The sequence below is a fragment of the Bombyx mori genome, chromosome 27 (genome assembly GCF_030269925.1).
Source record: "Bombyx mori chromosome 27, ASM3026992v2".
Classification (NCBI taxonomy): domain Eukaryota; kingdom Metazoa; phylum Arthropoda; class Insecta; order Lepidoptera; family Bombycidae; genus Bombyx; species Bombyx mori.
In genome coordinates, this window is record NC_085133.1 from 7,140,647 (window position 1) to 7,167,125 (window position 26,479).

The window sequence follows — 26,479 nt, forward strand, 5'->3', positions numbered from 1 at the left end:
GGCTACTTAAAAATAAACTCGTGATTGCTGTTAATGTTAATGAAAGATTCACCGCGCATGCGCAGTCTTGCTACTTCTAAGACGTCTGTAAGCTAATCAAAAACTAGAATCTTTTAGGTTTTGTTCTTTCGATAAAAAAAATAATAATAATAATTTACTTCAAATAACGATCATAGTGTTGACCGTGCTTTTGAACTTGTCATTAAAAACAAGCATCTAAGTAACACGTCAACATATTTTACATTGGAAGGCTTCATCTTCAAGCTTTATTATAATTTCGGGAGCAAGGTCTCTCGCTTTAGTTAAAACGTCAGAAAACAGGACATGCCCAAAGGCTGGATTCATGACAAGATAACAGTTGTAATTTTGATTTGTTAACTATAAACTATATTATGATGAAAAATCCTAGGCTGGTGCTGCTATTCAACTTTAAATTCTCTTACTGAAAGATGCTATCCTCTGTTTTCGAAATTTTTAAACTTGCATATTTGTGGCTTTAAATCATTGTTTGATATTCCGTCAAGGGTAAACAAAAATGCCCTAAGACACCATTATATGCTCACTCTAACCGGCGCCATCTAGGCAGGCTTCGGATAGCCTGCCGACCGAGAGGGCTGGTGGTCGTGGCGCCGACGACCGCCGGTCCGGCGTCCCGAGGGGGAGGGTGATGGGAGAGATGTGCTCCGCACTAAACGCTTCACTTTCCCCCCTCTGCCTCTTCATGAGTTCTGTCTCATGCGAGGTTTGGACGTTGGTTGTTGAGCGACAGGAGGTTTTAGTCAGTTCGACTCTGACATGCCCCGCCCTCCATCCCCAGTGGAGGGCGGAAGTCCGGCGATTTCCTCCTGACAAAAAAAAAAAAAAGACCATTATATAAGTGCCTTGTTAGTAACCTTTCTTGTCTTATATAATCCAAAGCTCGCTATCAACATTTAGATCATGATGAATATTACCTAATATACTTAATAGCTAAAATCATTTCCCTTTTGCGCAGTTCAAAAACATTTAAGCTAGGTGCCAATTAAAACGAACGCGTTAAAATTAAGGAATATCTCGCGGAAAAGACCACAGCCGCATGTATTAACCTTACTTGAGACGTGCTAGCGACAACCCTACCCTTGACACTTGACATTACTCTATCAGCTGCGATTATAAATGCGCGAACAACGGCGCGTCTTGTGCCTTGAATGCGTTAAAAAAAATAATGCTAATATTCTGGATGTTAATATTTTAAAAAATAAAACAGAATTAAATGCTAAAGGCTCTTCAAATCTAGATTCCCACGGATCGAAACTTTTACAATTTAAATCAAGTTTAGTTACTTTTGCATTATGCAATGACCCTGTTCTTTTATGAACGTTCACTTGTATTTTATCATTATAGAAACTTAATTCACGTAGAAGTAATTCTTAATTGACACAGTTTTATTGGTAAACATTTTAAAAAAAATGCGACAGCCGAGAGCGGCGTGCTCGTTTCACGTAGGGTGGTAGGAGGGAAGTTCGGCCTTTCTCGGAGGTCTTAAAAATATATTCGTTGGAGTGTGAAATCAGCACGACCTTGGCAGATTTATATAATACACGTTTTTCTGCACGAGACTAAATTTACTGTGATACCTAACTTGAGAACGAACGTATTCGGAATATAATTCTAGATTTATACACTTGTATGTGAATTTTTAAAAGGAATTTTAACGACAGAACCATGATAAAGGATGCTTGGAGTCATTGTCAACTGACCCTTTGAGATAATAATAGACTATTTGCCAAGCCTTCACTTTGTAACGAGTAAAACAGAAAGAGCTAATATAGTTTGGTTTGCACTGATTAGTTATTAAAACAGATCGTTGTCTCTGTCAAGCACGAAATGACGCCAGCTAACAAAATTACTTATTGACTTTATTGAATAGCATTATTGCAAACAACAAAAAATTATCATTTTAAAAATTAAAAAAAGTTTTTTCATCCTTACGATTTCAGTTCATGAACTGTAAGATCGTTTAGGTGTGACCTTAAGGTCTCCTGACTATTCACACGCGAGACCTCTCTTCTGTTACGTGATCACGCAAAAACATATTTGCGAAACACCCATTTCGTACATTCAGGTTTTGCGGTTTCGACTGCTTAGCTAATTAACTATTCAAAGATAGCACTACAGTGCGCTGTGTAACGTCTCGCTCCGTATACCAATGTTCGGCGTGGGATCTTGTAGCACCTGCTAGGTTGAAACTCATACTGTAGTAATGGGATTGTTTTGCCAGACGTTGAACGATGAGCCAGGATCTATCTAAACGTTCTTTGTGTGAAGGGTTCTGTCTCGCGCGGGTAAAAACTAATTTTTTGGTCGTAGTTTATATCAATAGTTGAAAAAAAAATGCTAGAAGATTAATTACACTATCATATTGACTTTTTTTTTTTTATTGGTCGATGATGGCTATTGTTTCTATGTTTTTTTAGTTACTCGATCAAAGGAAAATGTTCAGATTTTGTCGATTTACCTAACAATAATAAATTCATTATTAATCTCACATTAAAAGTTACGGTGATATTAAATTGTAATTGTTAAAAATGGAATGTACCTAACTTACATAATTCGGAATGTGTGATAAATGTACACAAAAACTGAGGCTTTTTGCTAATAAGACGAAGCTGCTAAGGAAACATTACTGGTATATTTCCAAAAAAAGTCCAGTTTCATTTTCACTGTAGTTAGTATCTGTGATATTGTACAGTTAAAATTAAATACAATAGTATTCGTTAAAATACGCATGTATGTAACGAACAAGATTGGTTAGTCAGTTCCAGTTTTTAATCACAAAATAAATTCATAAAACTTTGAAAGGTATTAAAGTAAGTTTTGAATAAGAAGATGTTACATGTTGTGTTACATGACGCGTGCGAAAGAGATAGCGAAATGCTTCTACTATGTTCCACTCGTAAATTTTCTAAGTACATAAGTATTTCGAATTAACAAAGTTTAAGCGTAAACAAACTATCTACAAAATCAACCTAAAAGCTAGTATCGTCCATTTGAAAAACAATACATTTCACGAATATGTTAATTGTCATTCTCTAACGTCTAGGCAACGCTCAACCCCCTTTGTCCACCACGTGCAAGCTACACCGTGACGATTGTTGTATTTGAGGTCGCAACGTATAAATACTAACGATGTCGCAACGACCACGGCCACTTCATGACTCAGCCATAAAAATAATGCTTAGACGTAAATATATTTTTATCTTCCTAGATCTCTCGTGAACTAAGCGCATTGTATTCTAGGTCATTTGCATATCCTGTGAATTTTCCTGATTAGAACATTGAAGTTTTCAAATAATCGTTTTGGAGCAAAATAGTGAAGAAGTCTTTTTTTTAAATCGAATTTACAATAGAGGCATGATGTTTTGCCATATAAGTTTTTTTTTTTTACTTTCAGAATATCGAAATTCTACTTGGTCCTAGTATGAAATAGATATCTTTAAATAATTCGAATGTTAACATAAAGATTGATGGTTCTTTAGGTCTTAGTGAAGCAGACAAAAATGTCAGACACGAATTCGTATAAAAGTATTTGGTCCAAAAATTAGATCCGATCTCATCTCTTAATACTGGAGCTGCATACTCTAAACCGTACAATACTCAGCTATTGCATTGGTCTTATTTTATTTCCTCAATCGCACGGATCTGTGAAGTCCTCGTCATGTGAATACTTCACTGCATTATTCTTCAGTGGCCAGTTTTAAAAAGGATCAAAAGAGACGAAAATACCTTATAGGACTGACTGGCAATAACCCGCCGTATCAATAAAACCGTAGGTGTTTGAAAGTTAATTATATTAATTTTCTCACTGTATATTCGCATACCTATACGATCCTAAATTAATTATGATTTTCATGCCTTAAATAGCTATTTCATAAATGTTTACACATTCGTCATTTTTGTTGGTTATTGAATAGTCATTAAAACATTTTCCTGTTGAGTGATTTAACATTAATAACTAGTCGTCAAGCCGTTTTGGTCCGCGTGATATATAACGTAACGAAGCGTGAGGCTTACTTAGCATAGCCCAGAGTTTTGTATTGCCCAAAAGCCATGTTAATCGTTAGTATATTTTTGTGCGTATATTTTATATTTCGTCTTCTCGTATTAAAACTGTATAATCTCAAAACTTACTAATTTTACAGGAGTGTTTTAAAGGTTTAACATGTAATATTTTTAATATTGATCATATTTGCAACATTTATTTTTCATTTTTTACCAGTAACATTATCTGTCTTTTAAAGTAAGATAAAATTATGTATTAATTTTGTTAATAGTAGTGAACACATAGGTAGACTAAAAAAAACCCTCAGACACGGCCCACTGAGTTTCTCGCCGGATCCTCTCAGTGTGTCGCGTTTCCGATCCGGTGGTAGATTCTGCGAAGCATGGCTCTTGCTAGGGTTCGTGTTAGCAACGTCATCAGGTTTGAGCCCCGTGAGCTCACCTACTAGTTAAGGCGACGCTGATATAGCCTCTCAAGGCTTATCAGCTTGGTAGGAAAAAAAAACTACGCTCGTTTGACAATATTTATGAGAAAAATACTGTGATACCAAATGTTTATGCATATTAAAATAATAAATAAATAAATATTTACTAACAATCACGCCACGTTAACTGGTCCCGTGATAAGTTCGTAAAGAACTTGTGTTACAGGTACCAGATAACGGATATAAATGTAAGATTTTTATTATACACATACATATATTTAATAGACATCCATAACCCTGGAAAAGACATATATATTTATCATACAAATATCTTCCCTTTGCGGGATTCGAACCCGCGACCCCCTTGTGTAGTGACCATGTCACTTACCACTACACCAGACGGCCGTATTAACTCAATTTGGAATATTTTTGAAAATTGTACACTTTTAATGCGAAAAGGCGATTTGTGCCTTATATCTTATTAGTTCTGAGATACTTATTAATCCAAATCCAATTCGCTCTAAGAAATTTTCTGAAAACCCCAGCAAGTAAACTTCGATATGGCATCGTCCTTCCGGTTGCAAGCCACGTTATACCTACGCTCGTATAAGCGATGTGTGCCTTGCTACATACGTATAGGTACAGATTTCGCAGCATCCACCTCGTATACATACGTACGTCTGTATGTAGTACGTAGGTATAACGCAAATGCACAGAGTAGTTCGAACAGTCGGTTAGATACGATTGAATTTTTAATTTTATTTATATCGGTTTTCGTCAAATTGTATTTTAAGATTGCGATTTAATTAACGATCTAACTGTTTTCGAGGAAAAAATCTAAGTATTTTTTTGTTAATGTCGCCAATATAGTTTTCGTATTACTGAACTTAATTACACTTACACTCGTGTAGCTGTGACGATTTTTCGAGTAATATATATCATTATAACGGTGTCTTTCATTTACTTATTCAAATGATAGCACATAATGGCGATGTTGAAAAATACGTAGGCATTTAAAATAAAACTCGATATTAGTCCTTGCGGTACTGCGATCGGCCTGCTCGCAGAGTACCTGAAACTTTAACACAAAAATAAGCTTCGTCTAACTACACCTACACGTTTTACGCACACAGGCACACTATATACATACCGCAGTACGTAAGTACCACATACACGTAAGGGCGGGGACACACGGTCTGAAAACTGCAGTCGGCCGGGCCGCAAATGTGGCCGGACCGCCGAGTGCTCGAGGCTGCTGACTGCGATTGTGCTGTCCAGACGAACCACGTTTGCGGTTTGTGTGTATGATCGCGCACTAACTATGCCTACGTGACCGTGATACGAAGGACTTATCAGTTGGGACGAAACCGCGCACAACATGCATTTGCTGGTGTTTAAAGAGCTACCTACATCATTAGTTGTACAGTAATTTCTATCGATTATTCAATGGGAAAAAAAAGCTTACCACAAAACCATTATTAACGAATCAATATTCTTGGAAATCGTTCATGACCAGATCCCAAATTTATTTTACCGACCTGAACGCAACTTTACCCACAATGTTTTCGCCATTCTTCGGCTCGTGTATACATACCTCTGTGCTATACATAGTGTAGTACGTCAAAAACACATGTATATATGTACGGACTATATACTACACACCCACACAGCTAAGGCCCTGTTATACGGGCACTCTCTGCTAAAACTGTTCAAAGGATTGTCTTGTTAAATTAGAGGTGTCTTATTACGGTGTAGATTAATATAATGACTATTTCTTTACAATATCGGGTGAACTTATTTTGGATGGTTTTTTATTTGCATACCTTCAAACTGGTTTAATAACATTTATATAGTGAGTATCTTTTGTGAGAAATATGCAATGATTAAAAACACAACATACATTACATAAACATAAAATATCGGTACCATTATTGTCAAAATTGAAAAAAACATCTTCTATCTAATTTTAATTATGTAGTCATTCCTTTTTATTTCACTCCATCGGCCAATGATAATACGTCATCGTAGATAACACGGTTGCGACAAATTATAAAGTGCGTAATTCCCAATGAGTCGGCTTCGTGACGGAGTACGCACAGGCGAACGCTTTGTTCGAGATCTGATCGATAGTAGTTGGGGCTGTTGCCGTGCCAGGACTCCAGACACGTGCCTCAAATATAACCTAAAAGGCGTCGTCGCTAGTTAACCAAATGGATCTCTGTCTGCTTCGTGTGTGATAAGAATTTACTCAACACAACTACATCAAAGAGATGAATAACGCATAGTAACGAAATCTATCTTCTATCTATATATATAAAAATGAATTGCTGTTCGTTAGTCTCGCTAAAACTCGAAAACGGCTGGACCGATTTGGCTAATTTTGGTCTTGAATTATTCGTAGAAGTCCAGAGAAGGTTTAAAAGTTTGAAAAAATATGAAAATGCTCGGAATTATATAAAAACAAACAATTTTGTTTTTCCTTTGATGTCCCCCCCGTCGGACGGATTCCTTTTGTATTTTTTTAAGTTTATTTTATACCAAAGTTTAGGTCTTTTATTTATCGATCGAGGCACTACGAAGTCTGACGGGTCAGCTAGTATAAATATATTAATATCCAAATCGTTGACGAAACAGGCGTCTTCTCGTGATAGTCGGTGTTTCTGCTCCGTTAAGTAATAATGAATTTATTAGTCCATTAATAAATTATTTGATTATATTATAAAGCTAACCTTGATCCGCAGATAAATGAAGCCTAGATCTAGTAAAGTATCATGCAAAGAAAGATGAGAAGAATTAATATAGTTTAGACTTATTTTTTTAGGAAAATGCGCACATTAGGGAGTAGTGGATTATTAATTTCAAGCTAATAACGGATTTTGAGGATTTGAGTGGATTCTGAATGTATAATTAAGAACTAAATGTAAAATATACTTTGAAAGTTTTTTATAGGTAATATCTTTAAATCGATTTTTATAAGAGGGCTGCCATTTTACGGTCATCACGTAAAAAAATTCTGGATTGTGACAACCTTTTAAGTTTTATCCTGACTGACGGTAATGGACAATGACGCGATAGTTAGCATCCCTATCTAAATGCTGGACGTTTATTTCCTCTTTGTATTAATGTTGTATATCTGCATAAGAGGATTATGTATAAATTTAAACGTATATAAGTATGTATATCAGTTTCTGTTTCTCACAGTAAAGGGAATCCTAGATTGAGGCCAGATGACCGTGTTGTCATTAGTCCTAGATTTATTTATTTAATTACGAAAAAAAGGTTGTTTCTTTTTTTGTAGTTTCATTTTTATTTCCCGATCGATATACTTACTATCGTTACACATATATATATACCTTCAGTGAGCCAGACTTTTGTGATCACGTGTTCGCTCGTATTAAGGCTGCACGATGTCTGCGTAGAATAAGTAGCACACCTCTTCTCCTGGGGGCTGTAAAAGATGACTAATGAATTTGCTGGGCACAGCAGCGTTCTTCGAGTATTGTACCAGCATATATAAAAAGCCTGTTGCCCGAGTATACCAATTTGCATATTGCTAGTGGAAGGTTATCACGTTTTTTTTCCTACCTAAGCTGATAGCCTTGAGAGGCTATTTCAGCGTAACCTTAACTAGTAGGTGAGCTCACGGGGCTCAAACCGGAGTGATGCTAACACTGACCCTAGCAAGAGCAATGCTTCGCAGAATCTGCCACCGGAACGGAAACGCGACCCACTGAAAAGATCCGGCGAGAAACTCAGTGGGCTGTGTCTATGGGTAAAGTTATCACGCGCTTCGGTTTGAAGACTGGAACAACCATAACATAATTGAGAGTTCAACCTCGTGACTCAAGATCAGTAGCGCATTCAAGGTTCTATGGGTTGCAATGACCACGTAGACCGTGAGATCGTTTACATATTTACTGCAATAAATGAAAAAACTGCACTCTGCGCCCATCCATTTTCGCACATCACACTTTCAGCTTCGCCCTAACATGTAAATGAGCTCACGGGGCTCAAACCGTAGTGATGCTAACACTGGCCCTAGCAAGAGCAGTGCTTCGCAGAATCTACTACCGGATCGGAAACGCTACCCACTGAGAAGATTCGGCGAGAAACTTAGTGGGCTGTGTCTGTGGATTAATTCGCTCGTCGAGCCCTTCGTCGCAAGCGACGGGTTCGACGAGGACGGTGATCGGTGCTTGAGGTACCTAAAAGCACCGTTAGTGGATCGGCATAATTCTAACCGAACATTAACTACTTCCTCTCCTACTCTTGTCTCATCCTTGCGTCATCGCATCCTGTCCTCGGTTACTCGGAGAGCATCATGGACGATCGAATCAAGGGTAGTGCGGATCTGGTCAGTCCAACGTATTAGACTGCACCCCCGAAATCTTTTCCTTTTACTTTGTCAGCAAACACCAGTTTTTCAAGACTGTCTCCGTTTTTCCTGGCAATGTGGCCGATAGACTTTAGAAAGTCTTGAGTTTGAGCTTCGCGTGTATTTTTTTATTTTTTTTATTGCTTAGATGGGTGGACGAACTCACAGCCCAACTGGTGTTACGTGGTTACTGGAGCCCATAGACATCTACAACGCAAATGCGCCACCCACCTTGATATATAAGTTCTAAGGTCTCAATATAGTTACAACGGCTGCCCCACCCTTCAAACCGAAACGCATTGCTGCTTCACGGCAGAAATAGGCAGGGCGGTGGTACCTACCCGTGCGGACTCACAAGAGGTCCTACCACCAGTAAAAAATAGCGTATAAACGTTGATCCGATGTGCAGAGCATAAGGCAACATTTTCCTCCAGCACCACATTTCGAAGGTATCAACCCGTTTGCGGTCTGATGTGTGACTAAGATCATAAGTCAAGTCCAGGTCAAAGCCCCATACAGAAAAACGAAAAAGAGCCATACTACCTAATATGTATGTACTTAATATAATAAAAATACTATATTATTTACATTGGTCGAATTGACGTCTATAAATTCATTTGTTAGTTAGACACAAAAAATATAATGAAAAATGGTATTAAATTAAAAATAGTATTTTTTTATATTTAATCGCTTGCGTAGGCTATAGAGCTAATTGCTAAATTATGCGCAAGTGCTCAGCTACAGTTATAGCTAACTATGTATACTAGAGGTCCCGTAGTAGTCGAAATTCGACTATATATAATTGGAATTGTAAGTTTGTACACTATTATGATTGTAGACTACACTAATAATATATAATATTAACAAAGACGAACAATATTTAATCTCAATTTGACAACAGACGTCAAGAACAAAAGTTTGACAATAAATAGTATGCATGCGTGTGTGCGTCAAATACATGGTATGTAGTGTGTGTAATGTTTTCTTTATTGATTTAATGTATCTTTCATGCATTATTTTAAAAAAATATTAGCAATGTGCACTTCTTCTCTATATTCTCTATAAGTGTGGAAAATTTCATTCTCCTCCGTCCGCGCAATTTTCGTAAAAAGGGGTACAAAGTTTTTGCTTCACGTATTAATATATAGATAAGTGTACGGACAAAAATTTGGACACTGGCAATATTTGCACCCACAGTCAAATTAGTGAAACGTTATATTCGTGATTTCAGACAAACACGGAATCCACTATATTACCTTCAATGCATACACAAATTCGTGTTTCCAACTTTTAATAGTCACTAGTTTTTTGAACGTTTAAAATAATAATTTTACTAACGAGCCGTTCGTATCTTGATCCGCGTGAAAAATGTGCTGTTGATTAAGATATAATTCAGGATAATTATATGTATTTAATGTTTCGAAACTGCCAGAATTTGCATTTTTTTTTGTTTTTTGTTGGTTTGTTATTTTTTTTATTGCCTAGATGTGTGGACGAGCTCACAGCCCACCTGGTGTTAAGTGGTTACTGGAATCCGTAGACATCTACAACGTAAATGCGCCACACACCTTGAGATATAAGTTCTAAGGTCTCAGTATAGTTACAACGGCAGCCCCACCCTTCAAACCGAAACGCATTACTGCTTCACGGCAGAAATAGGCGAGGCGGTGGTACCTACCCGTGCGGACTCACAAGAGGTCCTACCACCAGTAATAGTGAAACTGACCGCGTATCGTAACTATGCCATTTACGTTCGTACCAATCTATAACCGGTCTTTACTTGGTAATCATTCAGGTCATAGTTGAAGCAGTTTTTAGAAACCGAAACACAAGGAATAAAATATACAACGTAACTTTTTTTTTTATTGCCCTTGTAGGCAGACGAGCATACGGCCCACCTGATGGTGAGTGGTTACCGTCGCCCATGGACTTTTGCAATGCCAGGGGCAGAGCCAATCCGCTGCCTACCGCTGTAACTCTTGTGATACAGCGTTCTAAAGGAATATAGAACTTGACTGAATCGTGGAGACCTGTATTGTGAGTGGGGGGGTTATTATTCTTGTCATATGTGTGTATTAACACAATAGTGATATGCAGCGTTCTGCATACGAGTACGTGTGTATCGGCAGTCTTGTTTATCAGACTGGAACGAGCACATTTTAATCATCGAGTCAATATCTGAGCGTTATCTCGACTAACTGGGTCGACGTACTTGGGCTCCTCTTGGTGGTGACGTGGTCACCAGTTGTACCCACAGCGTGTTTGTGCATAATGCGTTGTGCGGTATACAGTGTCGATAATTATATATTATGATAGTTTGTATGAAACAAATTACATGTATGTGTGTTTTGTAAACTGGTTTTAGTCGGTTCAGCTTGTGTTCTAACTATGAAATATGAAGAGGTGTTTTTGTAAACAGTTCGTAATGTAAGTTCTTAAATCGAATCACGTTGAAGCTTAATCAGAAAACTATTTGTTCTTGTGTTTGAAAGGAAGGGTTCAAGTTTTTTTTTTTTATTGCCTTTGTAGGCAGACGAGCATACGGCCCACCTGATGGTAAGTGGTCACCGTTGGTCATGGACGTCAGCAATGCCAGGGGCAGAGCCAAGCCGCTGCCCACCATAAAGTACTCTCCGCAAGCCTCGTTTGAAGAAGGACATGTCATAGCGCTCGGAAAACACCGTGGACCCCTCCAAGTTCATTCCAAAGCCGGATGGTACGTGGCAAAAAAGATCTTTGGGTACGCACTGTCGATGAACGCAGCGGTTCCAGATAATATGGATGAACCCTGCTCCGATGGCGAGAGGTGCGATGATAAAAAGGAGATGAGGGGATCATCTCGAATAATTCCTCAGAGCATTCCCCATAGACCATGCGGTATAAAACACAGAGAGAACCGAAGTCCCTCCGTAGGCCCAGAGGTCGGAACGATAACGTAAAATTAACAGCTTCAAAACTTACGAATGATGACTGACATCAAGAATTTTGACACATAACTTAAAACAGGAAACATTCTTGCAATGAGAGTTAAAATTGAATTCAGCTTAATAATAGATACTTGCAGAGTATTACGTTCGGTTTTATTTAGATACGAAATAGACATCCTAAATTAGCTAAAACTTTTATAAAGTAAGGCATTAGTATGTACTTAAAAGTTCAAGTTTCCCATTAAGCTTTCTGAGAAATTTCATGATATTCAAAGTCGATAGCATCCATACTAACATTGAGTTTAACTATGGGAGCCACAAGATCAACTAATCATTGTTTGTGAATAATTTTCCATTAAATGCTTTTATGTTACTTAAGCGACTGTGAGTCTTCGAGTTTAGAGATAAAATACAAATTATAACCACAAGAGTGACTATAAATATGTCACAGTCTACCAATTTTTGGTTAGTCATAGCAGTTTAGCGTTTCAATGAAAGCGTTCACCTCGCAAAAGGAAGCCACAATCGTTATTCTTTATTTAATTCGAATTCCTTATCGAGTTAGATGATAAATTATTTTTGGGGTTTTATTCGCGATGTAAAATGCAACTGTCTTATGAGAAGAATGTAGTTTCTAGAAAATACCTAAACTGTTACAGAATTTTTATTCTCGTACAATAGATGATCTCGAAGATTCGTTTGAAGTTAAACTATATGGCCGAAATATAATGCAACACTTGTGTAATTACTGGCAGTAGGTACTATTGTGTGCCCACACGGGAAGCATATATGGTATCATGTTTCACAGAAAGTCAAGTCTGTCCATTTTCATTGGCAATTACTCGGAAGAACAGTTTTTTTTGCATTTCCAGACTTTACTGCGGTGAACGATTTACTGTGCTTGCTTATTGTTTAAATCGCTGTAAACCAACGTAACACAAAATAGCTATAGTATGCAATAAGTGTTGAGAACACTCCTCCTCTTTGCGTCGTATTCCTCATTGCTGAGGGTCGTGACCACCCTTTTGTATCACCTTCGCACGCACGATTTTTCTCCATCCATTCTTGTCTCTGGCGGTGTGGAGGGCGTTGTGAAACGTGGAATCAAGAGCGGTGCGGATCTGGTCGGACCAACGTATTGGGCTGCGCCCCCGAGGTCTTTTCCCATCTACCTTACCAGTCACGATGAGCCTCTCGAGATTGCTATCATCCTTCCGTGCGATGTGACCAAAGTACTATTGGTATATAGACCAAGTTGAGAACACATGTTACTATAATTAGGGGGCGTCCATTAATTACGTGAGGCGTTTTTGAGAATTTTTTGACCCCCTCTCCCCCCTGGGTGAGATATCGTAAGATTTTTCTCAACTCCCTCCCCCCCTCTAATCTCACGCGAGATTCTTCAAAACTTCTATTTGGACGGTAAACGTGTTGGATAATTGAGAAAAAAAAACTTGCTCTATTACTTTTATTGAAGACTAGCAATTGTGAATATTACCGTAATTTAAAATCACAATCATAAAATTAAATAATGAATATCAAACAAAAATTAAGAAAATATTTATTTTAATTCAATCCATGGAGACTCGTGCACGGCCTCAAGAGTGACTACTGGAACCAATATATCCAAGTGTTTTTCACCACACCGTTTTCTGCGAGAAATGTAATTACGTGGTTTTTGCAAAGACCCCCCCTCCCCTCGAAGTGAGATTTGGAAAGATTTAGCTTGATCCCCTCCCCCCTAGAACACCTCACGTAATTAATGGACGCCCCCTTATTAGAATACTTTTATTAATACCAAAATAATAATAGTTGAATTCCTACTAACGTCATCTAGTGATTAAAATATGTACTAGGATAGTAGTGTACCATAGTCAATTAACAAACAATAAAGTAGTTCTTTCTCAACCGTCATCTCATTCGTTTTATTAACTATTACTACTGCAAGCCTTTTTGAATGAAGTATCAACTATTATATAATACAGTACATTCGAACGTCAATTCCACGTGACGAGTTTTTTTTTTCCTTTGTAAATAAGCTTCGAATTTTGCCAACCATCACATCAAATGCTAGTTTCTGTTCACATTAATTACAGAGAAATAACTCGGAACACGTTGCACCGATCAAAAGCGAGATCAATCGTGATTTCGTTAAAGTTAAGTTTTTAATAGCTCGGTGTGTTGTGTTCTCGTGTCGTTATTTTTTGCGCTAAACTTTGTTACTGAACGTAGTAGCTGCGGATGTGAGGGCATCCATGTCGACCTTGGAGACCGGCATGCCGTATGCCGATGGCACCTGAGATAGCGTGGCCTTGTCACACAGACTGACTGTGCGTACTCGATTGCCGGCTGTGGTTTTAATGTAAAAAATAACCCACTTTACTGTTCCAGTCAGTGTAATTACTCGGAATAACTATTTCGGATCTAAGTTTTATTTTTAGTTGCGAGTACTTGCCGTTGGGTTTCCTGTTATATTATATACTCTTAAATAATAATAATAAATTTTTATTTCAGAATTAAATTCCATATATGTATTATTTTTTTATTGCCCTTGTAGGCAGACGAGCATACGGCCCACCTGATGGTGAGTGGTTACCGCCGCCCATGGACTTCAGCAATGCCAGGGGCAGAGCCAAGCCGCTGCCTACCACTTAATACTCTCCACAAGCCTCGTTTGAAGAAGGACATGTCATAGCGCTCGGGAAACACCGTGGAGGGGGGAGCTCATTCCATAGTCATATGAAGTGTTAGTAATACAAAATCTTTCCTAAAAAAAGCAGTTCATTTTATTTATTTTAAATTAACCACGGCTGGTCTTGGGCCAACATGGACTTCATTCCAGTGCCTCAGTATAGGGCAGCAATAGCGACTCCCTATCGCGGCCAGGAGGCTGTTCGAGCTGTCCGTTTAATGTTTCCGTTATATAGTTATGCCCTAAAATGTATCCATATACATTCTTTAAAATCTTAGACGGATAAAGCTATGTAAAACACATGATTCATAATTCTAATTAGTTCCACGACTACATATTGAATTTGATTAAGGGTATATAATTACTTTCGGTCAGTGCCTCAATTATTTTCGTGACGTCATCAAGTAATTATTATTTGCGTCGCTGTTGTAATTACGTCTTTATTAGCAGCAACCTTTATCTCCCAGAACTTCACCTATAGCACTGGAGTTATCAGAGGAACCAAAACAAAAATAAGCTCATGGTCAGAATGACATGTCCTTCTTCAAACGAGGCTTGTGGAGAGTATTAAGCGGTAGGCAGCGGCTTGGCTCTGCCCCTGGCATTGCTGAAGTCCATGGGCAACGGTAACCACTCACCATCAGGTGGGCCGTATCCTCGTCTGCCTACAAGGGCAATAAAAAAAAAAAGAATAATCTTGCGTGATAATAATTTGGTGATAATAATTTGGTGTTGGCAATCATAGAAAGTAGGGCTATTGAACTTAGGTTTCTCTTAATTATCAGATCGAAGAATACCCTTGAGGCATGTTTTAATTTTAAATCCTATCTTGAGTTGGTCAGCTCTTGTCCTTTCTATATTTTTGGGCAAAGCAAGAAGATATTCTAATGCAATTGATGTTTAAATCGTATCTCTCGTGCCCAAATAACTTCACCGAGGATTTGAGCTCGTAGTAAATGTAAATATAACGGTCTATGAAAACGTTGCGTGGACACCCTATGATCTCCCTGATTAAAACTAGGATTGAACTAACTCATTGTCCGTGGGTTGTACTTAACGCGTCGATTTTCAATTAATGCATTCTATTGATTGTCTTATATCGATGTCGGCTTTTTCAACTTCAATATTTCCTTTCTGTACTTACGAAAGGTTTTTAAAATCACCGAAGTTGAATATTACGGAAGAGTATTAAGGAATATTTACTTACTGGTGGTAGGACATCTTGTCAGTCCGCACGGGTGGGTACCACCGCCCCGCCTATTTCAGCCGTGAAGCAGTAATGCGTTTCGGTTTGAAGGGTGGGGCAGCCGTTGTAACTATACTGAGGCCTTGGAACTCGTATCTCACGGTGGGTGGCGGCATTTACGTTGTAGATGTCTATGAGCTCCAGTAACCACTTAAAACCTGTGTAACGGCTGTGAGCTCGTCCACCCAGCTAAGCAATTAAAAAAGTATGTTTTGTAGCTTAGGTCAAATTGAGGTTAATTATATTGGCATAGAATTCTTCTTCTTCCTAGCCTTTTTCCGGTCTAATGCCAGAATCCGCTTTCCTACTTAAAATTCTCCACTATATTGGCATAGAATTATTGCGAAATAATTATTAATTAGAATTATGTTTCACTTTTGTATTGGACAGTGATCAAAATGGTCACAAAGCAACTCTCTTAGTTGACCGCACCTCGCTTGATAAGCAATAACTGTGGGCGTAGGTTAACGCATTCCGGTATGTTGATGCAAGCGTTGCGAAGTTTGTCGAATTGTAAACGCCGACCCGAAACATTATTAAATTTTAAAAAACAATCCGTAAACAAAAAAAAAACCCGTATTAAAATTTAAAAAAAAAACGTGATTCAAAATTATTCATAACAAAAGTATGTATGTAATAAGCATGTTTTAAAATTCATGAGTTTTTTTTTTAAGTTTCAATATATAACGCCATGATAATATCAATGGCTTCGTTTTTATTTTTATTAACTAATAATAAATGTATATTTTATTTCGTCGCCGTCTACACACATTGTAGACGACGACGTGTTTGTTTATAGTCTATTTTCGGAAAACTCGTCTGGTTTTTTTTCGTAAAAAGCTTTTTTTATTATTAGTAAGTAACTAGTAATAAAAGTTTATATATAAAAAATTTAAATTCAATGTAAATTAAAAGACGGTATACAAATGTTGGAAATTTAATTATTATATCTACTCTTTTTGTTGTTGTTATGAATAGCTTAACAGTGTTGCGGGTTTGTAAAAGCTCTAACGTAATCGAACAAGCATTACAAAACTATTAATGGCATAAGCCAAGCATAAAGGCCAGGGTATGCCTAAATATTACGCCCTAGATTTAATAGCGTCTTTTTTTTCCCTACCTAAGCTGAGAGCTTTGAGAGGCTATTACAGCGTAACCTTAACTAGTATATGAGCTCGCGGGGCTCAAACCTGACGACGTTGTGAGCTCGCGGGGCTCAAACCTGACGACGTTGCTAACACGAACCCTAGCAAGAGCCGTGCTTCGCAGAATCTATGTCCGGATCGGAAACGCGACCCACTGAGAAGATCCGGCGAGAAACTCAGTGGGCTGTGTCTAAGGGTTAATTTGCTCGTCGAACCCTTTCGGCTCCTCCCGGTCCACTAACGGTGCTTTTAGGTAACTCAAGCATCGGTCACCGTTCTCATCGAACCTGTCTCTTGCGACGAAGGGTTCGGCTAGTAAACTAAACCATAGACACAGCCCACGGAGTTTCTCGCCGGATCTTCTCAGTGGGTAGCGTTTCCGATCCGGTGGTAGATTCTACGAAGCACTGTTCTTGATAGGGCCAATGTTAGCAACACCTCCTGGTTTGAGCCCCGAAAGCTTACCTTCATCTACACCCTAGAGTTATGCTGATATAGCCTCTCAAGGCTATCAGCATAGGTAGCCAAAAAAACCGCATCTAATATCTCTTTTTAGGAGAGACGACATGTCGTTAATCGTAGAAGTTATTTTATTAAATCGTTCACTAATAGTTTTATCAGATCTTTATCGATTTATGGGAACATTTCAGTTCAGTGCATAAAAAGCGATTTTAGAAAGAAATGTTAGATAATAAATTTGACACTGGCTGACAGGAACAATAAATTTTCAAAAGCGCATTATTTTTCGAAACAAGTTTGTGTTCCAAATCGCGATCGTTGCAAATTGTCATCAAACATCTAAAATTCGAGCAATAAAATCCGTGAATATCTTAAATTGACTTTTATCTTTCTTAGATCACTAAACTAGTTTTTGTTTTATTCGTGTCTTTTTTCCTGTCGCTTTGACATATCCAACGATATCTTAGAACATTACGGTATAAGTCATGTGTGTAACGAGTAGCTGATAATATATATATATACTTATATATTACTAAAAAATATATAATAATATATATTAATAAACCCATAAACAAAGATTACTTTGTTAGTAGCTCGATCCGCAAATTAGCTCTTTGCAAACGCCGCTTCGCTAAATGCATAATTAAAAATTTAAATAAATAGCAATCACGATAAAATTATACACAAACAGTTTACTAATAAACGACGCTCGTTTTCTTTTTCTTTAATATTTAATAAAATTCTAAAAGATCTTAAAATTTGTTGAATTATCTTTGAACTAGTGGTCCCGCAGTAGTCGAAATTCGATTATAATTAATTGGAATTGTAAGTTTGTACACTATTATGATTGTATTTTATACTTCTATAATCACAAATTTCGCCAAGGCTACACTATAAAAATTTTTTTAACAAAGACAAACAATATTTAATCTATTCTCAATTTGACAACAGACGTCAAGAACAAAAGTTTGACAATAAATAGTATGCATGCATGTGTGCGTCAAATACATGGTCTGTAGTGTGTGTAATATTTTCTTTATTGATTTAATGTATATTTTATGCATTATTTTAAAAAAATATTAGCATTGTGCACTTCTCTATATTCTCTATAAATGTGGAAAATTTCATACTCCTCCGTCCACGCAATTTTCGTAAAAAGGGATACAAAGTTTTTGCTTCACGTATTAATATATAGATTTTATGCATTATTTAAAAAAAATATTAGCATTGTGCACTTCTTCTCTATATTCTCTATAAGTGTGGTAAATTTCATACTCCTCCGTCCGCGCAATTTTCGTAAAAAGGGATACAACATTTTTGCTCCACGTATTAATATATAGATGTCTTTGAAAAAGTTTGCTCTGTATGTCGGTATATTCGGTTTTAGTCACGTGACTAAAAACGCTACCCGCGCATGCAGGTTCGGTTGAAACTACCCTCTTAACCTAATTAACAGACTGATTGCTTGCGATATTTGTATATCAAAGGTGTAAATTATTGTGGAATGTTATACGTCACGTCATTCGTTGGAAGTACTCCGGCGGCATTTTCTCTGTTTGAATTTTGTGACATTTTCTATTACATATGAACTAATGAGACCGTGTGAGAGTGTGTGTAGTGTATTGAGAGTGTAATAAAAAGGCCACGCGTGGTTCTTCCTATCGCAAATTATACGATTTACTGTTGGTAGGACCTCTTGTGAGTCCGCGCGGGTAGGTACCACCGCCCTGCCTGTTTCAGCCGTGAAGCAGTAATGCGTTTCGGTTTGAAGAGTGAGGCAGCCGTTGTAACTATAGAGACTTTAGAACTTATATCTTTAGGTGGGTCGCGCATTTACGTTGTCTATGGGTTTCGCTAACCACTTAACACCAGGTGGGTTGTGAGCTCGTCCAACCATCTAAGCAATAAAAAAATAAATAAGATTTATTTAAGACCGCTTGAAACCAACTTCTCGCGTACCACCTATATGACTTTCATGACAATCGGCTTAGAAACGCCTAGAGAACAAACAAACAAACCAAAATTTAAGAACTTATGAGGAATAATGAGTTATAATGAAAAATTAATAATGATAAAAAAGTGAAAATGTACGTTTTGATCCTTACGTGATACCGAGTCTCGTCCCGAGACCACGAACTTAAAATGCTTAATACGCTTTTATTTATATTAACAACTAACTTTATAATTTGAATATGAGGGTTGAACTCCTCCCGAACATCAGATGTGTCGTAGTCAATCATTTTTTAGATTAGACTCTAAATAAGAACACAAATAATTGCAGCCTAGAAACGCGGTGATCTCAGAGATACGTGCGATCATAATGGCGCCTCCAAAGAGAATGCCTTCTCTCTCAAATGTCTGTCTAGTCATCCAACCGTCATAGACTAACCTTTCAAATGTCAGACGTCATCAACAGATTAACTGACACTTGGACGTAGGTCAATGTATATAAACGAGTCAATAACAAGTGTACCCATAAACAATTACGATCCCAGCGCCATCTCCGATTCCACCCAGGTAGTTAACCTGACGTTTCCAACCTAATAAATTGAAGCTATTTCCACTGATGCTCCGACAAATACATAACAGGTGTGTCTTTAGAAGGGCACAAAGCTCCTTGCATTTTTATCTATATCGTCAGTAAATATATACGCAGATTCTGAATACCAAATTGGTATTGGCTTCCAATCTCTGAGTATACGAAGAAACTAGTGCTCTCTGTGTCTTGTAGTGTAGTTCCATGGGGAGGGCCCTGAAGAATTGTTCGGAATGACCTAGTCATCTTTACACTAGCACCGTCCGCCACTGGAGGCAAACTCATCCCTACCACTTGGAACGGCCGCGTTTATCGACAGTCCGTTTTAAGTCGTCATGATCGCTACGTAGGTACTTCGACTCTGGAACGAACTTCTGCATAGTGATAAGATATGTAGTTCTTCCAATAAGGTTTGAAAAGAGACCGCTGTAGACATCGCCCGAACTGTTTCCCTGGTATTGTTGTCTAGGCGGTCCGCGTGTCTGCTTCAACGATATAAAATCTATTTAAGATTATACTATGTGCAAAGTACATATTATTTAACTCTGAATAAAACCGCATTGTAAAATAAATGTCCATCTAGATTCCCTTAGACTTGTGTTATTTGATTTAAACATTCAACAGATTTGTTCGTTTCATACTCCGATTAGCCCACTGAGTTTCTCGCCGGATCTTCTCAGTGGGTCGCGTTTCCGATCCGGTGGTAGATTCTACGAAGCACTGCTCTTGCTAGGGTCAGTGTTAGCATCACTCCGGTTTGAGCCCCGCGAGCTCACCTACAAACGTTAGGGCGAAGCTGAAATAGCCTCTCAAGGCTATCAGCAAAGGTAGAACAAAAAAAACTACTACGCAACCTCGTAAACTCATAAATATGAACAATCGAAGATGAAAAAAAAAACAAAAAACGTTTATTATAGACAGCGATCGGTCAACGTAGGCAATATAAATTTTATTGCTTTACGATGTCTGGTCATTTGTTTACATTCGTACCGATCATAACAAAACAAAAAAAAAAAACAAAAAGAATCACTCGCGGACACGGCGACAATGTAAAACAACATTACACAATAGTCCAATATTAATAGATCCCCGTTTTGTTTACTACGACCGCCGACAACGGTAACTTATAATAATTTAAGTACAGTTTTATGAATGGATCGTCCCGTCCGTGTTTTGTGTTTATTGCACGACGTCACGTCACACAATGACACGATCAGCTGATCTCTCATTTCGAAATTAACGAGCTACATTTTTATAATCGATATATTATTATTGTGTGACCGAACTACCGATTTTGTGTCTGCGATCAATCGATTTAATGTCCGCAATTAATTCACATACGCTATATAAATATCGAGCGTGAATATTGTTTTAACGTGGATACGTTAGTGATTCGAATGCTTTTAACTTTTAATGGTGATGTAATAAATTTTTATTGATGACATAATTAAAGTTTATAATATATTTTTAATGTTTCCTTTTTATTTTGGCTGCGGCGATCGCGGCTTTTTTTTAATGTTTTAGAAACGATCCGAACTTGAATTAATCAAGTGCTTGCGCCCGGTCATCATTAATTTGAATGGGTCCGGTGGCCGAATCGACTGTGATTTGTTACGCGTAGGTGATTCTTTATGCAAATTACGTGATTAAATTTTTGTTTTCGATGCACTGATGTTGCCATTTACGAAACACTTAAATATTATACGCCGCATGACATTACCTCCTCTCGGATTACAGATAGATGTTGTAAAATTCGGTGCGAAGGTTGTGGGGTTATTTATTATCTTAAGTGCTTAGAAGATTCGGGTCCTCGTACGTAATACTTTCATGCTTTTTTATTAAGCTTTCATTCGATTTACGTGTGAATTACATGTGACCAAAGTGAATGTCGCCGTGTACTTTAGATTTGAAGTGGTAGTTTCATTACGAGAATGGGCCATTCGCGAATGCTAAGTTTACTAGTTATTGTTATGAACGTAGGCTCTCCAATTTTAAACAGTCACCTTCGAAGTCATATTTGGGCGCCAAATTGGAAAATGAGTTCGAAGGCTCATTGAGATTGGAATGACCAGCCTTCAAACCGAAATACTTGATTGCTTTGTGGCAGAAACAGAATTGACATTAAGGCGTGCCGGCTTAAAACTTTCCACTCAAAATAGGAATTAGGGAGAGCTTAAAACATTAGGGTAGCTCTTCTACCTAGGTCATCGGAATCACATACGTTTTGTTGTATTGGCTTCGTAACATTTTCGATTATATGGCAGGGAGGAGGGCGATGATAAGCCCAAACCGCCCGAGAGCCAGGACGACGGGTACGAGACGAGTAACAGCGGCGAGGCGGCGCGCCGGAAGCCCTCCAGCGCGGAGGGTTCGCCCGCGCCGCCGGCCGAACCTTCCCCGCCGCCCGACCCGCCCTACGAACCAATGATGCGGTACCCGCAACCTGAGCCAGAACCCTACAGGTAAAACGTGTGCTCTCGATTAAAACGTCCCTTAAATTGTACCTCTCTAACTTAAAATAATATTAAATTAATTTAATTCGTTAATTGCACTTCAGTTTTTTTTTATTGTTTTTACTTTTTTCCCAATTTGCATACGAGCTTGTCTATCTTTGTAACGTATATTTTATGCTAAATTAACTATCAACTATGCTAATTCATTCGAATGAAACAAAATGCGCTGTCCGCACCTTTATAGCTCTTGAGTAGCATTTATTCCCGTACCAGTTCGGGCTGTTTTGTCTCGTTTTTAACATGTTAGATAGAATGAGATGAATGATCCGTCAAATTTCCGTCAGTTTGCGGGATCTAGTACTAAATGTAATCCTCTGTACCGAACTAAATAAAAATAACCCTAATATCAATGCAGACAAAGCGCTTTTCACTTGGCTTCCGAAATGGAACTAATACAGGGAAATCCCGGGGAGAAGTTATCCGAGTCATTTTGCACTGGAGAATAAGTACGGAAAGTGAACGCTGTTGATGCGACTTGCACTGCCTGGGAGAAGTAGGAACTATGCACCCATATTTCTTAGATGCGATGGCCTAACAAGGATAACCATGGATATCCGAACCGAGATGTCTGCAAGCTCCAAGCACTGTTCAAAACGAATGGAGGCGTTGTTTGGAGATGCAGACTAAAAGATTGGAGAATGGCACAAAAGTTCCTCAAGGGTTTTTTGGTCTTCCTATATGCCAGTAGCCTCGAGAGCTATTAGGTTTCACCATAACCAGTGGGCGAGCTCACGGGGCCCTGCCTGGGAGAACTTGCTAACATCTGTCGTAGCAAGAGCACCGCTTCGCTGAATCTCAATCCACTGAGAAGATCCGGTGACAAGGGTCGAAATGTCAAGCCAATATATACCCAGCCTCTCGGTTAGATAAGATAAGCTCGTCCTCACTCCAGATCGTTCGCCTGTCTGTTTTACAGTATAAGCATAATAATGGCATGGATTACAAAAATAATAATAATAACATGGTGTTGGACATGCTGCAATTTCGACTCGTATAAGTAACGCCAAAGTGTGTTCTTGATTTTGTGATTCACGCAGCAAAGTCGTTGCACTTTTGACTTTGCTTTTCTCAAAGATAGTGCTTTAAATCGATGCGTGAGATAAAGTAATTGTTTCGAAATAAATACAAGTGTTTCATTATTGACTGTGGTGTGTGGTGTAGCCTAGTGTGTCGTAAAAGACAACGAACACATTTGAGATTTTTGATAGACTTCAGAGGCTGTGCCAGCGTAACCGAGCGAATAGGTGAGCTCACGGGGCTCAAACCTAAAGACGTTGCTAAGACTAGCAAGAGCAGTGCTTCACAGAAAATACCACCGCATTGGAAGCGCGACCCATTGAGAAGTTCCGGCCAGAAATTCAGTGGGTTGTGTCTGTGGGTTAATTTACTCGCCGAGCCCTACGTCGCAAGCGACGGGTTCGACCAAACGATGATCGGCACATTTGAGAATTCGACATTGTCGACTTCTCTAAGCACTTAACATCGGGTGGCAATTGTACTCGTTCACCCGTCTTAGTAGCTATGAAACAAAACATGTACCAAAGAATGACAGTAGAAAATGTATTTACCCAAGCAATAACGTCCACAGGCACTTCGAGCAGCCAGCTCCGCCCCTGGCCCAGCCTGAGCCGCAATACTTCCCCTTCCCTAAGTACAACGAGCCCTATTCGTTCAAACGTGATGACATGCCGTACGACATGAGCCAGCACCACCAAGCCCATCAGCACCAGCCCCACCAGCCGCATCCCCAGTACGCGCCACCGCAAAAACGCGACGACGATATTTATAATGGTAAGTCTATTACTACTTATACAGTGTATTTAAATGTATTTCGTAATAAAATTATCATGAACTTGCAATAATCATTTCCGTGTGATCGCCATCTAGAAATTTCGACAGGTTCATCGTTTGTGAATGGCAAATTAATAATCTAGATATAATATTTGATGAATACCATTTTTTTTATAGCTTATATGGGCGGACGAGCTCACAGGCCACCTGGTGTTAAGTGGTTACTGGAGCCCATAGACATCTACAATGTAAAAGCACTACCCACCTTGAGATATAAGCTCTAAGGTCTCAAGTATAGTTACAGCGGCAAAAATAGGCAGGGCGGTGGCACCTACCCGCGCGGAGTCACAAGAGGTCCTACAACCAGTACCATTCTTTAATAATAATAAAAATTAAAAATCCTATTGCAAACCTTACTCCCCAATGCTTACAGATCTCATTTCGTAGTCGCATTCAACGACAGCACAACCTTGTCTTAAAAATACATATTAGTGAAAACCGCATTCTCAAAATTAGTAACGATCAAAAACGCTCAAGAACTATTGTAACTGACAAACTCATAAATATCAGATGTCCACGTATAGCCCGCGCTTTAATGATCAGTGATGCAGACGAGCTTTTGAATAGGTATCACGCACCGACAGCACTCCGTTGTTGGAATAGCACCTTAGGGTAATAACAATTAGGTAGGGGGACCAAAAACTGCCACTTATCACTGGTGGTAGGACCTCTTGCTAGTCCGCTCGGGTAGGAACCACCACTCCGCCTATTTCCGCCGTGAAGCAGTAATGCGTTTCGGTTCGAAGGGTGGGGTAGCCGTTGTAACTATACTGAGACCTCAGAACTTATATCTCAAGGTGGGTGGCGCGCTTACGTTGTGGTCTATGGGCTCCAGTAACCACTTAACATCAGGTGGGCTGTGAGATCGTCCATCCATCAAAGCAATAAAAAAAATTAAAAAAAAAAAACTTGGAGTTGTAGTTAAACGTAATAAGTGATACTACTATACAATAACGATGTTGTATGAGTAGGCTATGCCTCCAAACTGTCCTGACAATATCTACCACGCAGTCATACATCTCGGTTTGAAGGATAGAATATAGGGTCGTTATTACAATGCAATTAAGACTTCTAACTCAAGCCTTAATGCGGCCCTGTTGCATGGCTGTAAACATCTTCAGGTGTATTTATATATGTGCATATTATTTATAACAAAAAGGTAAAAACGATGTTAAACGAACAGGCATCAAGAGAGAGTGCGAAGATCCGTACTCGTTCGTCGAAGAAGAAACGATGTGCGCGATGCTCCAGCAGCCCCAGCATCACCTGCAACAGATGCATCCCGATCACCATCCGCACATGATGCACCCCCAGCAAATGCTGCTCAACCAGCCCAAGAAGAGAGGCAGAAAGAAGAAGATTAAAGACGAGAATGGGTGAGTCGTGCTTTTTATTAGAGTTTATTAGCGTACAAGTTAGGGTCAGAGAATCGCATCTGATAATTGATCAGGGAGATGTCCGAACTACGATGGCTCATAGTCCCTTCTGAATTACTACTGTAGTAGCTTCTATCACTAGTGCCAACGGTTATTTCAATTATAGCAGCAAATACCGGTAAAACGTCGGTTTCTACTTTCGAGGTTTGTGGAGACAGCAACAGAATCTATATATTAATACATGAAGCAAACAACTTTGGACCCCTTTTTACGAAAATTGCGCGGACGGAGAAGTATGAAATTTCCCACGCTTAAAGAGAATATAGAGAAGGAATGCAGAATGTTTTTTTTTTAATGATGCATAAAAAATACATTAAATCAAAAATAAAAACATTACACACACTACCATGTATTTGACACGCACACGCATGCATACTATTTGTTTATTGTCAACCTTTTTTTATTGCTTATAGTCTGTGGTCAAATTAAGAATAGAATAAATATTGTTTGTCTTTATTAATATTTGTTATAGTGTAGTCTTGGCGACATCTGTGATTATAGAACTATAATAGTCTTTGACAATAGAATCATAATAGTGTACAAACTTATAATTTCAACTCGTTATGTATAAATTTTCGTTACCTCTAATGCGATTTTCAAAAACCTCGAATGCACCCAGTATTGGTAATTAAGGTTATTAATAATGAGCGAATACCCACCGAACCATATCTTCGTCGATCGTGTTTGGTGTTGATTCGAAAGACATCGCGATGATCATTCCCAGCTAAAACGTTAGCTAATCAGGCCGCACAATGTTTCGAAGCGGCAATTCGTATTAATACAAACAACATCGAAACTTTGCAATGAATGAAAACGTAGTGTAACAATAAAGA

At 38.5% G+C, this 26,479-nt stretch overlaps 1 protein-coding gene across 8 annotated transcripts in view; it reads left to right on the forward strand.

Annotated features, from left to right (window-relative positions):
• The window catches only part of LOC101735453 (trithorax group protein osa), a 79,275-nt gene that overhangs the window by 7,153 nt on the left and 45,643 nt on the right, over positions 1-26,479 (forward strand). For all 8 annotated transcript variants that reach the window (XM_038021037.2, XM_038021038.2, XM_038021039.2 and 5 more), the window contains exons 2-4: positions 22,111-22,308; positions 23,948-24,150; positions 25,394-25,586. In XM_038021037.2, the coding sequence (XP_037876965.1) occupies positions 22,111-22,308; positions 23,948-24,150; positions 25,394-25,586 (594 nt within the window). The remainder of the gene's footprint in view (positions 1-22,110; positions 22,309-23,947; positions 24,151-25,393; positions 25,587-26,479) is intronic.